The sequence below is a fragment of the Zea mays genome, chromosome 10, assembly GCF_902167145.1.
Source record: "Zea mays cultivar B73 chromosome 10, Zm-B73-REFERENCE-NAM-5.0, whole genome shotgun sequence".
Classification (NCBI taxonomy): Eukaryota; Viridiplantae; Streptophyta; class Magnoliopsida; order Poales; family Poaceae; genus Zea; species Zea mays.
Window position 1 is genome coordinate 83,894,246 of NC_050105.1, and position 18,562 is coordinate 83,912,807.

Consider the following 18,562-nt stretch of genomic DNA (forward strand, 5'->3'; position numbering starts at 1 on the left):
CTTGCTTGTGTTACTCTCTCTCTCACTTACTACTGTGCTTCTCTTGTGATAAACTTGTAAGGGCGAGAGGCTCCAATATGTGGAGATTCCTCACGAACGGGAGAAAGACTATAAGGAAGATAGCGGTGGTACTCAAAGTTGATCATTGGATCATTTGAGAGGGATTGAGTGCAATCCTTGACCGAAGGAGGTCACCACAACATGGAAGTAGGCATTGGCTGAACCACAGGATAAATCACTGTGTCTTGTGTCCATTCTCTTTGTGATTGGCTTTCTTCTGAAGTTCACACTCTAGCTATTTGGTTTTAATCGCACTAACATTTCATAACCAAGTTTTAGCTTTTTAGTGTTGAATTTTATAGGATCACCTATTCACCCCCTCTCTAGGTGCTCTCAATTGGTATCAGAGCCGTACTCTTCATTTAAAGGTCTAACCGCCTGAAGAGATGGATCCTAAGGGTAAAGGGATGGTGGTCAACGACAAGGAAAAGGAGTCCCTCTTCAACGAGCCAAGAGACGACAAGCCCACTGTCTCAGGCTCGAGTCACAAGAAGAGGGACGAGAAGAAGAAGAGGCGCATCAAGAAGATCATTTACTACGACAGCGACGCCTCCTCTTCTTCACCAAGGGATGACAACGACGACTCCTCGTCCAAGAAAAAGACGGTTAATCGAAACTACTCCTTTGATTATTCCCGTATTCCATATAATTTAAATGCACATTTACTTTCTATTCCTCTTGGAGAACCCCCACACTTTGATGGAGAGAATTACTCATTTTGGAGTCATAAAATGCGTAGTCACCTATTTTCTCTTCATCCTAGCATTTGGGAAATTGTGGAAAATGGGATGCATTTTGATAGTACGGATAATCCTGTGTTTATAAATGAACAAATTCATAAAAATGCCCAAGCTATCACTATTTTGCTAGCATCTCTTTGTAAGGATGAGTACAATAAAGTGAATGGCTTGGACAACGCTAAGCAAATCTGGGATACTCTCAAGATATCACATGAGGGTAACGACGCCACTATGATCACCAAGATGGAACTGATGGAAGGCGAGCTGGGGAGGTTCATGATGATCAGGGGAGAGGAGCCAACGCAGATCTACAACAGGCTCAAAACCCTGGTCAACAAAATTCGAAGCTATGGAAGCACAAGATGAACGGATCATGACGTCGTCCGACTCATGCTTAGGTCATTTACAATAATTGACCCTCATCTTGTGAATCTTATTCGTGAAAACCCTAGGTACACCAAGATGACACCCGAGGAGATACTCGGAAAATTCGTGAGCGGGCGTATGATGGTGAAAGAAGCTCGATACATGGACGATGCTCTAAACGGTCCACTGTCCGTCTATGAGTCGTAGCTCGTTGCTCTCAAAGCAACAAGCAGCAGGGAGGCACTACCGAGCAAGGTAGCACAAGTAGAGGCTGCCGGGCTCAATGAGGATGAGATGGCGCTTATCATCAAGCGCTTCAAGACCACGCTAAAAGGACACAAGGAGTACCCCAACAAAAGCAATACAAGGGGAAAGCGCTCGTGCTTCAAATGCGGTAAGACCGGTCATTTCATAGCTCAATGCGCCGATAATGATAATGACCAGGGACAAGAAAAGCATGGGAAGAGAGAGAAGAAGAACTATAGGAAGGCCAAGGGTGAGGCGCACATCGGGAAGGAATGGGACTCCGACTGCTCCTCCTTCGACTCTAAGGATGAAGGACTAGCTGCCTCGACCTTCAACAAATCTTCGCTCTTCCCAAATGAATGCCATACATGCCTTATGGCTAAGGAGAAGAAGGTACATATTCGAGATACACCTATGTACTCTTCTTCTAGCGATGAGGAATCTTCCGATGATGAAATAGATTACACTGATTTATTTAGAGGACTAGATAGAGCTAAAGTAGACAAAATAAATGAATTAATTGATGCTCTTAATGAAAAGGATAGACTGCTAGAAAAGCAAGAGGACATTTTATATGAGGAACATGACAAGTTTGTTAGTGTTAAAAAATCTCTTGCTTTAGAAATCAAGAAAAATGAAATACTGTCATCTGAGCTGTCTTCCTGCCATGAATCCATTTCTAGCTTAGAGAATTTAAATGTTGAATTCAATACTAAGCTAGAGAAAGTAAATGAAAATAGTTCATGTGTAGAGCATGTCATTATTTGCAATAGATGTAAAGACTTTGATATTGATGCCTATAATGAACATGTTACTTCTATTGCTAAATTAGACAATCAGGTTGCAAATCTTAATGCCCAACTTAAGACTAGCAAAAATGATTATGATAAGCTAAAATTTGCTAGGGATGCCTACACCGTTGGTAGACACCCCTCAATTAAGGATGGACTTGGTTTTCAAAAGGAAACCAAGAACTTAACAAGCCAAAGGACTTCCGATCTCAAGGGGAAAGGGAAGGCTCCTATGGCCAGTAGCTCACATGATCAAAAGAAACATGCCTATCTTTATATTCATGTTAAGAAAGTTTCTCATTATAATCGAAGTTATGATCATGCTGCTTATAATGATTCACATGCTATGTTTGCATCTAGTTCTGCTTTTGTTTATGGTAGAAGTAGGCCTAGGAGAAATTATGCTACTTCTCATGCTTCTAGAAAAGTTTGCAACAGACCTACTACTGTTTATCATGCTTGCAATGCTTCTTTTGTACTTTCATGTAAGAATGCAAAAGTGGTTGCTAGGAAGTTGGGATCCAAATGCAAGGGAGATAAAACTTGCATATGGGTTCCAAAAACTGTTGTGACTAACCTTGTAGGACCCAACAAGAGTTGGGTACCTAAAACCCAAGCTTAAATTGCCTTGCAGGTTTATGCATCCGGGGGCTCAAGCTGGATTATTGACAGCGGATGCATAAACCACATGATGGGGGAGAAGAAAATGTTCACCTCCTACGTCAAGAACAAGGATTCCTAGGATACGATCATCTTTGGAGATGGGAACCAAGGCAAGGTCAAAGGGTTGGGAAAGATAGCCATCACTTCCGAGCATTCTATCTCTAATGCTTTTTAGTTAAATCGCTCGGGTATAATTTGTTATCTGTGAGTCAATTATGTAATATGGGTTATAATTGTTTATTCACAAATATTAATGTATCTATCTTTAGAAGAAGTGATGGTTCACTAGCTTTTAAGGGTGTATTAGACGACAAGCTCTATTTAGTTGATTTTTCAAAAGAGAATGCCGATCTAGATGCATGCTTAATAGCTAAGACTAATATGGGCTGGCTTTGGCATCACCGTCTAGCACATGTTGGGATGAAGAACCTTCATAAGCTTCTAAAGGGAGATCATGTGTTAGGACTAACCAATGTCTGTTTTGAGAAAGACAAACCTTGTGTAGCGTGCCAAGTAGGGAAACAAGTGGGAAGCACTCATCACAGCAAGAATGTGATGACAACATTAAGACCACTAGAACTTCTTCACATGGATCTCTTCGGTCCCGTTGCCTATCTCAGCATCGGGGGAAGTAAGTATGGTCTTGTAATTGTTGATGATTTTTCCTGCTTCACTTGGGTGTTCTTTTTGCAGGACAAATCAGAAACCCAAGGGACCCTAAAGCGCTTCCTAAGGAGAGCTCAAAATGAATTTGAGCTAAAGGTGAAGAAGATAAGAAGCGACAATGGGTTCGAGTTCAAAAATCTACAAGTTGAGGAGTATTTTGAGGAGGAAGGCATCAAGCACGAGTTCTCCGCTCCCTACACACCACAACAAAATGGTGTGGTAGAGAGGAAGAACAGGACGCTAATCGACATGGCGAGAATGATGCTTGGAGAATACAAGACGCCTGAGCAATTTTGGTCGGAAGCTGTGAGCACAGCTTGCCATGCCATAAATCGGCTCTACCTGCACCATCTCCTCAAGAAGACCTCCTACGAACTCCTTACTGGTAACAAACCCAATGTTTCTTATTTTTGTGTTTTTGGGAGCAAATGCTACATTCTGGTGAAGAAAGGTAGACATCCGAAGTTTGCTCCCAAAGCAGTAGAAGGGTTTTTACTAGGATATGACTCAAATACAAAGGCGTATAGGGTCTTCAACAAATCATCAGGTTTAGTTGAAGACTCTAGCGACATTGTATTTGATGAGACTAATGGTTCTCCAAGAGAGCAAGCTGATCTTGATGATATAGATGAAGATGAAGTTCTGACGGTCGCAATGCGTACGATGGCGATAGGTGATGTGCGACCACAGGAACTACAGGAACAAGATCAACCTTCTTCCTCAACCATGGTGCATCCTCCAACCCAAGACGATGAACATGTACCTCAAGAAGAGAGGCAAGATCAAAGGGGAGCACATGAAGAATGGGTTATGGAGAAAGAAGCACCACGGGCCCCTCCAACCCAAGTCCGGGCGACGATCCAAAGACATCACCCCGTCGATCAGATTCTGGGTGACTTCAGCAAGGGAGTAACTACTCGCTCACGATTAGCTAATTTTTGTGAGCATTACTCGTTTGTCTCTTCTATTGAGCCTTTCAGGGTAGAAGAGGCCTTGCAGGATCCAGACTGGGTGTTGGCCATGCAGGAAGAGCTCAACAACTTCAAAAGGAATGAAGTCTGGAGCCTAGTGCCTCGTCCAAAACAAAACGTTGTGGAAACCAAGTGGGTGTTCCGTAACAAGCAAGACGAGCACAGAGTGGTGACAAGAAACAAGGCTCTACTTGTGGCAAAAGGTTATGCCCAAGTCACAGGTTTGGATTTCGAGGAGACTTTTTCTCCTATGGCTAGGTTAGAGTCAATTCACATTTTATTAGCCTATGCCACTCACCATTCTTTTAGGCTATTCCAAATGGACGTAAAGAGTGATTTCCTCAATGGGCCAATCAAGGAGGAGGGATACGTAGAACAACCCCCTGGCTTTGAGGATGACAGGTATCCCAACCATGTTTATAAGCTCTCTAAGGCGCTTTATGGACTTAAGCAAGCCCCAAGAGCATGGTATGAATGACTTAGAGATTTTCTTATTTCTAATGCTTTCAAGGTTGGGAAAGCTGATCCCACTCTTTTCACAAAGACATGTAATGGTGATCTTTTTGTTTGCCAAATTTATGTTGATGACATAATATTTGGTTCTACTAACCAAAAGTCTTGTGAGGAGTTGAGCAGGGTAATGATGCAAAAGTTCGAGATGTCGATGATGGGCGAGCTGACTTACTTCCTTGGATTGCAAGTGAAGCAACTCAAGGACGGCACCTTCATCTCTCAAACGAAGTACACTCAAGATCTTTTCAAGAGGTTTGGGATGAAGGACACTAAGCCCGCAAAGACACCAATGGGAACTGATGGACACCTAGACCTCAACAAAGGAGGTAAGTCCGTTGATCAAAAGGCATATCGGTCAATGATAGGTTCATTACTTTATCTTTGTGCTAGTAGACTAGACATTATGCTTAGTGTATGCATGTGTGCTCAATTTCAATCCGACCCTAAGGAGTGTCACCTTGTGGCCGTTAAGCGAATTCTTAGGTATTTAGTTTCTACGCCTTGCTTCGGGATCTGGTATCCAAAGGGGTCTACCTTTGACTTAATTGGATACTCAGACTCCGACTATGCCGGGTGCAAGGTTGATAGGAAGAGCACGTCAGGGACGTGCCAATTTCTAGGAAGGTCCCTGGTGTCCTGGAGTTCCAAGAAACAAACATCCGTTTCCCTATCCACCGTTGAGGCCGAGTACGTTGCTATAGGACAGTGTTGCGCGCAACTGCTTTGGATGAGGCAAACCCTCCAGGACTTTGGCTACAATCTGAGCAAAGTCCCACTCCTATATGATAATGAGAGTGCAATCCGCTTGGCGGATAATCCTGTTGAACACAGCCGCACTAAGCACATAGACATCTGGCATCACTTCCTGAGAGACCACTAGCAAAAGGGAGATATCGATGTTTACCACATTAGCACCGAGAACCAGCTAGCCGATATCTTCACCAAGCCTTTAGATGAGAAAAGGTTTTGTAGGTTGCGTAGTGAGCTAAATGTCTTAGATTCACGTAACTTGGATTGATCTATAGCATACATGTAGTCTATGCCCTTGATCATGTTACTTTGAGCATCTACATCATTCATTGTTTATTTATGGTGCTCAAGTTGTAGAAGTCATCCCCAAACCTCACAAGTCCGTATGCAATTGATGCACATGTTTAGGGGGAGATGCGCTACAACTTGACTCCTTTGAGACTAACTTGTTTGTTTGAGCACACTTGAAGTAGCCTCGAAGGACCATTGAAAGGGAAAATGAACTTGGATGACAAGAAGACTTCCACTGCACTCTGGTATAAGTGTATTTAATTCCAAGTTCATACTAAATGCTCTCATTGCCTTTTTTCTCCTATTTGACATTTTGGTGAGGCAATGGGGTTAAAGGGCAAAAAATGATCCCGTTTTGGTGCTTAATGCCAAAGGGGGAGAAATTAAGGCCAAAGCAACTGGATCAGCCAACCACTTGAGAATTTCAAAAATAGTAGAGCTAGAATTTGTATTTTGCCAAAATGACTCCTATTGCAAAATTTGGTCTCTTATGGGGGAGAAATTTGAAAATAGGAAAAAGAATTTGGTTTGCAAAAACAAACCAAGTGGTGGCAAAGAGTGATCCAAATATGCCAAATACTAAGTAAAGAGAATTTGGTCTTCAATTTGCATTAATGTTGCACTTCTCTTGTTGCTTTTAAGTGTGTTGGCATAAATCACCAAAAAGGGGGAGATTGAAAGAGAAATGTGCCCTTGGGCCATTTCTATAAGTGTTTTGGTAATTAGATGCCCAACACATATTGATTGAGTTCTTATGTGCTAAATGAGTGAGAAGTGCAAATCAAAGAACAAGGTATGTTTCTAGACTTAGTAAATTGTTTTTGAATACTAACATGTTTATCTAAGTGCTAAAAACAGTGCCAAGAAAAAAAGATTTGAATTAGAGAAGACTTGGCTAAGTACAGCGAAAACCAACACCAGCCTGGCACACCGGACTGTCCGGTGGTGCACCGGACAGTGTCCGGTGCCCCAGGCTGGCCCGACGGTGAACTTTGTGCTCTCGAGAATCGGTGCGGCGAAGTGGCTATAAATCACCGAACTGTCTGGTGGTGCACCGGACTGTCCGGTGAGTCTTCTTCAGCGTCCGCGCCCAAGTCCTTCTACGACAAACTCGTCGCTCTCGGGAAAACCAAAAAGCGCCGCGGCTAAAAATCACCGGACTGCCCGGTGGTGCACCGGACTGTCCGGTGAGTCAGAGCCACCCGAGCCAACGGTCGGCAGCGGAATCAGCGGGCGACACGTGGCCCGCGCCAACAGTCGGTTGGGCACACCGGACTATCCGGTGTGCACCGGACAGTGTCCAGTGCACCAACGGGACCGCTGGCCCAACAGTCGGATGCGCCAGAAAAGGAAAGGAATCGAGCACCGGACAGCTACAGGACCTGTCCGGTGGCGCACCGGACTGTTTGGTGCGCCACTCGACAGAAGGCAGGAATTGCGTTCCAAGTTGATCTCCAACGACTCCTAGCTGCCTTGGAGCTATAAAAGGGACCCCTAGGCGCATGGAGCAGAACACCAAGCATTCACGAAGCATCCTAAGACTCTCAAACTCCGCCTCCACGCATTTGATCGATTATGTTAGCGATTTGAGCCCCGTTTGAGTTGTGAACTCTATGTACTGTGTTTCGAGCTCAAGTCTTCGACTGTGTGCGTGTGTGTGCTGCGGATTTGTGTCTTGCGTGTGTTACTCTCTCTCACTTACTACTGTGCTTCTCTTGTGATAAACTTGTAAGGGCGAGATGCTCCAATCTGTGGAGATTCCTCGCGAACGGGAGAAAGACTATAAGGAAGATAGCCGTGGTACTCAAAGTTGATAATTGGATCACTTGAGAGGGATTGAGTGCAATCCTTGACCGAAGGAGGTCACCACAACGTGGAAGTAGGCATTGGCCGAACCATGGGATAAATCACTGTGTCTTGTGTCCTTTCTCTTTGTGATTGGCTTTCTTCTGAAGTTCACACTCTAGCTACTTGGTTTTAATCACACTAACATTTCATAACCAAGTTTTAGCTTTTTAGTGTTGAATTTTACAGGATCACCTATTCACCCCCTATAGGTGCTCTCAGGCATCAACCCATTTGATTAATGGTTTTGGTGTGTTGGGCACCAAATTGACCGGGCAGATGGTCTGCTCCGAGGCCGGACGGTCCACGGTCCGGACAGTCCGCACTGGTGGCGCGGACGTTCCGCATGCGCACAGGTTCAGTTAGGGTTCCGAGTTTCTTGCGGGATTGGTTAGCTACATCCATGGAATTAGCTCGGGAGATCGCGTGTAATGGGTCCAGACCTCCTCCTCTCTATATATGGAGGGCTACGGCCGATTGAATCATCAACAATCGAATCAATCATCAATATATTTCTCGTTTTACCCTGTACATTAGTAGTAGTTCTAATTTAGCCTTAGTTTAGCCCTTCTCCATCCCAAATTCTCCACTTCTCCTCGGCTCTACGTTGATTAGAGGTGTCTAGGGTGGCCTGCCGACCCTAGACAAGGCCTAGGATCTCTCCTCCCCGACGGGGTCCCTCCCGAGAGCGAGGGACAGGCGTTGCCAGCGAACTCCGCCGCCCCTGCACACACGCGGACCGTCCGACCCGTCAGATAGGGAACCCAAGCCCTGCGCCTAGTCGCGGACCGTCCTCACCTCCGCAGAGATCACCGCTGCCGGTTCTCAACATAGTGATTGGCGCCCAGATCGACGCCAACATGGTGTTTGATGATGAACATAATCATTTTGACTAATATGTTTGCTAGTTTTATGTTTATAGTTCAAAGGATGCAACATGGACATGGACAAAGGTAAGAGGTGATCAAGGAAATCAACACCTCAAAAGCAAGACATTAGAAGACTCATTAAAGACTTACCAAGATCATGCAAAAGTCCAAGACATAAGACAAGAAGCACAAGATAAGAAACGTGAAGACACGGAGAATTTTACATAGTAGAGGGCAGAATTTTACATAGTAGAGGGCACAGGAGGTGATGACGACACACTATATGTCACACTGGATCGGTATTGTGGCTAAAACGAGGACTAGGATGAAGCCTAAGTGCACCTACCCTTTTGGTGTACATCGGACATGTAGGCACCGGACAAGGCACACTGAGAATATTGTAGAGAGGCCCCTGGAGTGAAATAGCACTAGACATATTCGATGCAGCCCTGGACTCTGCACCGAATGTGACACTCAAAGAGATTGAAATGCAACTAAGTCGGGTATAACTCACTAGATATGTCTGGTGAAAGCACCGATGGCACACTGAATACCCAAAAGGCTCAATGGTCAGCAATGTATAGCTGCAACGACTAGCTGATGTGGAAGGCACCAGACGTGTCCGGTGTTGAGCAGAAAAGGTTGCCCACTTCAATGACCAATTCTGATAGCTAGCTGACATGGAACTCACAGAATGTGTCCGATGTGCCACAAAACATGTCTGATGAGTACATGAGTTGTTGTGGTTCCAACGACTATTTGTGTGGGGAGGCTATAAATACCACCTCAACTGACCATTTCCAGGCGTGGGAACTCAAATACATTGCTAAGAAGTCGAGACTTCATTCCATAGCTCTTAGACACCCAAGTTATTCATAGAATCACTCAGTAATTAGCATGAGTGATTTGTGAAGCGTTTAGGTTAGTTAGACCGCTACTATAACACTTGTTCTAGGTTAAATCCTAGCGAGAGAAGTGAGGAATATACACCTCAATAGTTAATACCCTTGATGCTTGTATGTGTTGTTGTAATTGTAATGAGTGGGATGGGAGTCTTATGAGATCACACCAATTGTGTTTGTAGTGTGGCCACCATCGTGTACCAAAGGGAATGAGGCCCATGATGTTTTAACCGAAAGCACGATAGTGTGGATGGCAAGGAGTGTGTGAGACAGATCGGAAGCAGATCACCACTTTGAGTGTGGAGAAGGCTTGTGACTATCTATAGAGTTACCTGACAAGGTGCTTGGCCCTCACGTGGGTTTCTATTTGTGTAGGGGCACCAACGAGGATTCGTAAGAACCTTGCACAGTTTTTGATACCTCAGTATTTATACCAGCGCGTCTATGAGAGTTTATATCTCTATCACATTTAAGCTTCCTCATTTATATTGCTTCATTTGGTTGTGTGTTTTATGTTTCCTAGCTTGGTTATAGGCTAGTTGGTAGGGCTGGAACATGCATAACTCTGTTTTGTGATAGAGATAATAACACCTAGACAAAACCTTAGTTGCACTAGCTTGCTTAAATTTGCACATAGGTTTTGTTTAAGAGGTAGAATTAGAGGTCAGGTTTATATCTCTGTCACATTTAAGCTTCCTAATTCATGTTGCTTCCTTTGGTTATGTGTTTTATGTTTCCTAGCTTGGTTATAGGCTAGTTGGTAGGGTTGGAACCAAGGTTGCATAACTCTGTTTTGTGATAGAGATAATAACACCCAGATAAAATCTTTGTTACACTAGCTTGCTTAAATTTCCACATAGGTTTTGTTGAAGAGGTAGAATTAGAGGTCAGGTTTATATCTCTATCACATTTAAGCTTCCTAATTCATATTGCTTCCTTTGGTTGTGTGTTTTACGTTTCCTAGCTTGGTCATAGGCTAGTTGGTAGGGCTGGAACCAAGGTTCTATAACTCTTTTTTGTGATAGAGATAATGACACCTAGACAAAATCTTAGTTGCACTAGCTTGCTTAAATTTCCACATAGGTTTTGTTTAAGAGGTAGAATTAGAGGTCAAGTTTAACAAGAAAATTAGTTGTCCTAATCACTCTCCTCTTATGTGATATGTTTCTTTCGGTGCTAAACGGGTAAAACCAAACGACTTCATCCATGGAGCCCTTTAAAACATGCTGAGACAAAGCAGCGATGTTTCTTTCTGCTCCCTCCTAGGAATTCACTGGAATCACTTCATCAGAGAATTAAGGAGCAGCATTGAGGAATCAAGGAGCGAAGTTGTATGATCATGTGACAAATAGGATTTTTTTTCAAAGCAAAAGTTTTATTGATAAGGAAAACTCAGCAGCTCACCCGTTCTCATCCACATATTTAAACTTCACTCTACGAATAGTATAAACAGTGTTTTGAACTTTTGGTTAATTATATAGGTAGACTGTTGGAGACGGTCTAAGAAAAAACAATTAGGCCCCGTTTGTTTCCTTTAATTTTGAGGAATTGGAATCTTACTAATGGAATAGACTACTTTTTTAGAATATGACATTCCACCACTTTCTAAAGTTATCATATAAGCCTATCTCAAATTCATGGGGTGAGAGGTGGAAATTGATTCTATAGATTTACATGCTAATTTTCCGATGTACAACTTATAGCACACTCTTCTACTTGCGCCTCTATAACATAAATATACTATATAACTATCTCTCTCATATGATTTAGGATAATATACAAATATATTACATACATAAATATATAAACTTAATTAGTTTTGTCTAAATTATAATTATTAAAATGGAATTCAATTCCAACGAAACAAACGGCCCCTTATGTACAAAAGATAGACCCGTTTATAATTATGTACGAATGGAGGAAGTAGAATCAAGCATCTTTGTTGCTATATATTATTAAGTATTAACCCCCGCTACAAAATTCTCGGTTCCACTGCCGCACTAAGAAATAGTAAATCCAACCAGTTCATATTCATCAGAGAAGAACCCAAAAATGGCAAACCATTTGGCACATTTAATCGCTTGTCTGGTTCCACCGATTAACAGTGCTACTGGTACATACACTGCAACCGAATACTCTCTGGCTAGCCAAGTGACTAGGACTATTAACACATCAACCACGGCGTCCTCAAGCCAGCGGCGCAGGCACGAGGCTGCAGAGCAACGCGGCGAGCAAGGTCACGTTGCGGTCGGCGAGGTTCCTGGCGTACAAGGGCGACGCCGGGTAGCTGAGCATGCCCCCGGTGCACGCATCCATGCCACGGAGCCCGGCCGTGTACCCCGCCTCGAGCTCCGCGGCCCGGGCGCCGCCGCCGTCGCAGCCGGCGGCGGCGAGGTCGGCGGCGACGCGCGCCATGGCGACGCGGGCGCTGCCGTAGCCCACCATGCAGCTGCCGAACGCGGCCCTCTCGCCGTCGGCCGGCACCGCGCCGCCGTCCAGCAGCGACGTCGCAGCGGCCACCGTGGCCGCGTACGCGTCGAGCGCGCCGCGCACGGCCACCGCCGCGTGCCGGGTCACCGGCAGCGGCGCGCCGCCGCGGAGGGTGCGGAGGCAGAGCTCCAGCATGCGCCGCGTCCCGGCCACCGCGCCGCACGCCTGCTGCGCCGTCATGGACGGCACGCCGGGGCACCGGCTGCTGCTGCTATTACCGACGGTGAGTACCGCGAGGAGGAGGGGGAGGAGGGAGAAGAGAGGGCCGTGGGTTCTTGCTCTGGCGGCCATGCTCGTCGTAGGTGCTTGGCGTGATGAGAACTGCTAGCTAGCTAGGATGGAATTGTTCGGACGTGCGTGTTCGTGGAGCGTAGTAGAGTAGAGTAGAGCTGCCGCGGGTGCGGCGTGTATTTGAAGGGCCGCGGCCGAGGATCGGAGCGTTACTTCGGCAGTACATGGAGTAGGACGCCGGCGTGCTTGGCGAACATGAAACGGATGCATGGCAGCTCAGCTAGCTTGGTGGCGTGCGAGGGATCACAGCTCACATCATTCTTGTCATACTCATACCTGATGTCCGTTTTATTACTTTATAACCACCACCAGCTTGCATTGATCTTTGCTGTGGCTGTGCACTCTTTTATTACCTGACGTCGATGGATCGGAGACGATCGAGAGTATATGGGGCGGTCCTCTCCTTGCCAATGTTTGGTTGGAGAAAATTGGATTTATGCCATTATCAAACTACGGATTCGCTCGAATGCCATTATAAGAACACGCTTCGTTATTATGTCATTTTCAAACACTGGATTACAGATATAATGCCATTTAAGGGTTATTTGACAAATTATCAACTGATTGGACTATTTTACCCCTAAACTAAAACAGCTCCTCTCTGTCTCTCGCTGTTTCTCGGTGGAAATTCTCGTATAGTATAATATAATAGTAGTAGACGGCAGTAGATCCTACAACGGTACTTCTGTGGAGATACGATCCTACAACGACTATTTCCTTGCAAAGCAATTCAAACAGTACCGGTACTCCTAAGCCATGAAACCAATGCTAAGGGAAAGACTTCTGCTCGCTGGATCAAAGAAAAGGTAATATCCTCGGGAAAGGCTAAGCACATTCGAAGACTGGCTTTCGATTCGTATCCTCTGAGCAAGGCCTATTCCGGGGAAACAACTAAACCCTGGGCTGTTTATGATGTGAGGCTGATTCCTATTCCACAAAATGGTACGGTTGTTGTATTCCGATTAGCGGTGCCCAGGAAAGAACGGGTACTTAACGGCTGCTATAAACCATTATGGAATTCTGTGTTACCTTCATTCAATATCTTATATTAGGTATAGAATCGATCATAGTTCCCCCACGACCAAGAGAAGTGGCTTATCTATTGAATAATAGATCTCGTAAATCGTTCTCTGGCTCTCGCGTTTTCTGTCTCCTCTCTGCTCCTCTCAGCCGCCCACGGCGAGCACCAGGCCGCCCACGACGAGCTCCAGTGAAGTGTAAAAAAACGAATGGCTGCTGGTAGATCGGCTGGCAGGGAAAAAACGATCGGCTGCTGGCAGGGAAAAAACGAATGGCTGGCAGGGAAAAAACCGATCGGCTGGCAGGGAAACTAATCAGAAATTCAGAAACTCCTGCCATTGCCATTTCCACTAGCTCTGGTGATCGGCACAGTTTCAGAAATTCAGAAATTTGCAGGGAAACTGAATGAACACAGTTTTATGAACACAGTTTCAGAAATTCAGAAATTTGCAAAAATTCAGAAATTTACAGGGAAACTGAATGAACACAGTTTCAGAAATTCAGAAATTTGCAGGGAAACTGAATGAACACAGTTTCAGAAATTCAAAATAACTACTATATCCATCCAAATATAGTTCATCTGATAGCATAACAAGGTTCACTTCTAACACTAGCTTACTAAAATCTTAGATAACACAGAAATCAGCAGCTTATTACAACCTTGTCACATTTTCTTCAGCTTCCTTGGTGTGAGCTAGATTGTTGGTGACATAATCACACTTGATGGCAGGATTAAACTGACTCCTCCTCCATTTCAGCTTGTGGTAAGTATCTAGCCATTTCTTTACATCTGGGGAAGCTTCCACAACTTGATTGTAAAAGAATTGTGAAACTTCTGGCCTATATGCCCTAGCTGTAGGGTACATATTAGAGAATATGTCACCTCCAAACCTCTTAACAAAATTCTGCATTAGATGCCTAAAGCATTCTCTTTGATCAGCCTGAGGGAAAACAAGTTTTACTGCATTTTCTAACCCTTTGCATGCATCTGTACATATAGCAAGCAATGGAAGATCTCCTATTGCCTTTTTTAGTTGGCTCATGAACCATACCCAATTATCATCAGTTTCACCATCTATGAATCCAAATGCAAGTGGATACATCCAGTTTTGACCATCAATAGCCATGGCTGCAGCCATATGCCCATTCCATCTACCATTGAGGGCAGTTGAGTCTATGCTGAGGTATGGTCTGCAACCTTCTAAAAATCCTTGAATGCAAGGGGCTAATGCACAAAAAAATCTGTGGAAATAAATCTTGCCATCTACCTCCTTAATGTCAATCTCAATGACACTCCCCGGAGAACGACTCAACACCTCTGCCCTCCAATTGAAAAGCATTTGAAAACTCTCTTCCCAACTGCCATGTAACTCTTTTATCGCCAATTGCCTCCCCTTCCAAACCGTGTCATAATGAATTTCACACTTATATTTTTGTTCCAACCTTTTCCGCAGCTCCTTCGGACCCATGTTAGACTCCTTCTTGAGGAGATGGATAACCTTTGATGCTACCCAAGCGCTAGTAGGGGTCATGGTTATCCTTCTAGCACTGGAAGTACAAGTGTGTTCCTCAATTAAGACAGTGACCTGCAATAATAAACCTCAGTTAGTAACAACAAAGATGGCAAGGGCACAACATAGATGAGTAAGAACAAGTCTATACCATAACACTATTCCCATATTGTTGCCTACGTCCCACAATATGCCAAGGGCAACCTTCTCCTTTGCAATTACCAATAAATCGACTCGGATCAGTTTTATATATTTCTAGCTCAAACTCTTCATTGATCGCAAACTGTCTCACCGCTAGCCTGAAGTCACGCATGCTGGGGTACACTGTTCTAATATCCATACAAGGCTTGTCTGGGTCATGCAACATCACTCTCTCATCTGGAATTTCATCATCAACAGGGATGGCTGCATCAATAGTTTCATTCTCACTACAACTTCTATTGACATCACCCTCTTGCATGTTGAAAGCTTCACCAGCCTTCTCAGCAGCTTCATCCTCAGCTCTCAAACCAATCAACTCATACATTCTGTCATCGTCAACAATTTCTATCCTACCTTCCTCATCTTGCCTCTCAACAATTTGAAGTGTGTCCCAGTCAATACCAACCTTTGGGTGACCACTAGGGTGTACTACCAATGCTAAGCTAGGCGGAAGCTCATCGTCAAAAATGAAAATAAAAAAATAAAAATGTACAATCATACTACTTCATTCGATTTCTATAAAAGTTATCAAATGTAGAATCATACCCGTACATAGAATCATTCCAGCTGTAATCCATCTAGCCAACTGTTGGTGACCAATAATGTGAGATCTCCGCTGCTGCTAACTCAAATCAGAACAAACCCTAAAGTCTAAATCCTAAATCCTAAAGCCTAAAACCCTAAAACCCATATGCATACCTAGAGCTCGTCGAGGTTAGCTAAGGGGAACCGGCCACCGCCGCTGTAGCTAGCCGAGGGGAACCGGCCGTCGCCGAGGGGAACAGGCCACCGAGGGGAGCTCGCCGTGGGGAGCCCTTGCGGCGTGGTGGAGCTTGCCGTGGGGAGCCCTTGCGGCGTGGTGGAGCTTGCCGTGGGGAGCCGAGCCCGGGCGGCCTGGTACGTGCTGGAGCTCGCCTGGTGCTCGCCGTGGGAGAGGAGGAGAGGAGGAGATAACGGCTGAGAGAACAGAGAGGAGCCTGGTCTGGTGTGCTACGGTACAGAGAGGAGGAGAAAACGCGAGAGATAGAGAACAGAGAGGAGCTGTTTTAGTTTAGGGGTAAAATAGTCCAATTAGTTGTTACTTTGTCAAATAACCCCCTAAATGGCATTTTATCTGTAATCCAGTGTTTGAAAATGGCATAATAACGAACCGTGTTCTCATAATGGCATTCGAGCGAATCCGTAGTTTGATAATGGCATAAATCCAATTTTCTCGTTTGGTTGTGAGCCTCGCGCGCGTGTTTGATAGAGATCGAGTTCGTCCCTCCAAATGGAGGGGTCGAAGGTGCACTACCGGAATCGCAGGCTTTGCCGAGTGTTATATTCTTTGCCGAGAGCCTTTTGTCGGGCACTCGGCAAAGTAGGCTTTGCCGAGTGCCGCACTCGGTAAAGTTAGGCTCTCGGCAAAGAGCCCCTTTATCGAGTGCTGAATACTCGGCATAGGAGGGCACTCGGCAAAGACAAGTTTGCCGAGTGTCAAACACTCGGCAAAGGGGTCTCTCGGCAAAGGGCCGTCAGCGGCCGTCCCAAAGCTGACGGCCGTCAGTCTTTGCCGAGAGCCAACGGCTGACACTCGGCAAAGAGGCTTCTTTGCCGAGTGCCACATAGTAGGCACTCGACAAAGGAGGCTTTGCCGAGTGTCATCTCTAGACACTCGGCAAAGTATATTTTTATTTTTTTATTTTGTCTCCCAAAATTTTTGTGGTATGTTCCTACACTATGTAGACCTACATGTATCATTTGTGGATAATTTTAACAGAGTTTTCAATCGTTAGCAGATTTAGTTCGTTTATTTAAATTTCTTCGGAAAATTTAGATTTGAACTGCAGGTCACTCGAAACTTGGAAAACCGTGCATGCAAAAATGATATTCATGTTACTTAGCATAAGTTACGAACGATTCCAGGAGCGGACCGGAAACTTCGAGCAACATGCTCACTAAACATGGCCGTGAACTTGCCATCCACATGTTTAAAAATTGTATAAAACACAAACAAAGTCAGAAAATCCTGAAACTTGTCCACGTGTCATGATATCATATGTACAGGCTGCGATAAAAATTTTAGAATGTTTGGAGAAAGTTGTGGGACACTATGTGTAGAAACCTAAGAGAACTACATTGAAACTTTATGATTTCATGTGTAGTTCTCTTAGGTTTCTACACATAGTGTCCCACAACTTTCTCCAAACATTCTAAAATTTTTATCGCAGCCTGTACATATGATATCATGACACGTGGACAAGTTTCAGGATTTTCTGACTTTGTTTGTGTTTTATACAATTTTTAAACATGTGGATGGCAAGTTCACGACCATGTTTAGTGAGCATGTTGCTCGAAGTTTCCAGTCCGCTCCTGGAATCGGTCGTAACTTATGCTAAGTAACATGAATATCATTTTTGCATGCACGGTTTTCCAAGTTTCGAGTGACCTGCAGTTCAAATCTAAATTTTCCAAAGAAATTCAAATAAACGAACTAAATCTACTAACGATTGAAAACTCTGTTAAAATTGTCCACAAATGATACATGTAGGTCTACATAGTGTAGGAACATACCACAAAAATTTTGGGAGACAAAATAAAAAAAATAAAAATATACTTTGCCGAGTGTCTATTGGTTGACACTCGGCAAAGTATGCTTTGCCGAGTGTCCCCAGGGTGACACTCGGCAAAGATGTGTAAGTTAATCTTTACCGAGTGTCAGATGGTAGACACTCGGCAAAGTTTATTTTAAAAATTAAAAAATACTTTGTCGAGTGCCAGATCACGGGCACTCGACAAAGAAGGCGAATATACTTCGCCCGCGCCATTCTTCCTCCTCCTTTCTCTGCTCTCGCTCTCTCGTCTCTGTCGCGCCCGCCGCCGCCTCCCTGCGCTGCCGTCGCCGGCTTGCCGCCCCACCGCGGCCTCCTCCACGCCGCGTCCGCCCGCGCCCGCCGCGGCCGCCCTCGCCGGCGCCCGAGCCCTCGCCGGCGCCCTCCCTCGCCGCGCCCTCCCTCGCCGGCGCCCGAGCCCTCGCCGGCGCCCGCCCGTCCGCCCGCCGCGCCCTCGCCGGCGCCTGCTCGCCCGCCGCCGCGACCTCGCCCGCCGCCGCGCCCTCGCCCTCTCACTTTCACGCGCCGCCGCCGCCGCGCTGCTATGCCCTCGGCCGACCACGCGCGCCCTCGCCCTCGCCCGACCGCGTCCGTGCCCTTGGCCAGACCGCGCGCGCCCTCCACGCCCTCAGCCGCCGCACGCCCTCTACACCGCCGCGCCCGCGCCGCCGTGCCCGCGCCCCTCGTCGTGCCCCCGCCACCACCGCCGCGCGCCACCACCGCCGCCGGAAGCCACCTCCTCGCGCGCCGCCACCGCCTCCCGGCCACGCCACGTGTACCATCGT

At 45.6% G+C, this 18,562-nt stretch overlaps 1 protein-coding gene across 1 annotated transcript; it reads right to left on the bottom strand.

Moving 5' to 3' along the window:
- Nucleotides 1-11,727: 11,727 nt before the first annotated feature.
- On the bottom strand, nt 11,728-12,527 carry LOC100304274 (uncharacterized). The gene has a single exon (NM_001165717.1). It carries the CDS (start codon nt 12,452-12,454, stop codon nt 11,861-11,863), a length of 594 nt encoding a protein of 197 aa, NP_001159189.1. The 5' UTR covers nt 12,455-12,527; the 3' UTR covers nt 11,728-11,860.
- Nucleotides 12,528-18,562: the final 6,035 nt, after the last annotated feature.

Coding starts and splice junctions, on each gene's coding strand:
- LOC100304274 (NM_001165717.1), bottom strand. CDS start 12,454: ATGGCCGCCAGAGCAAGAACCCACGGCCCTCTCTTCTCCCTCCTCCCC.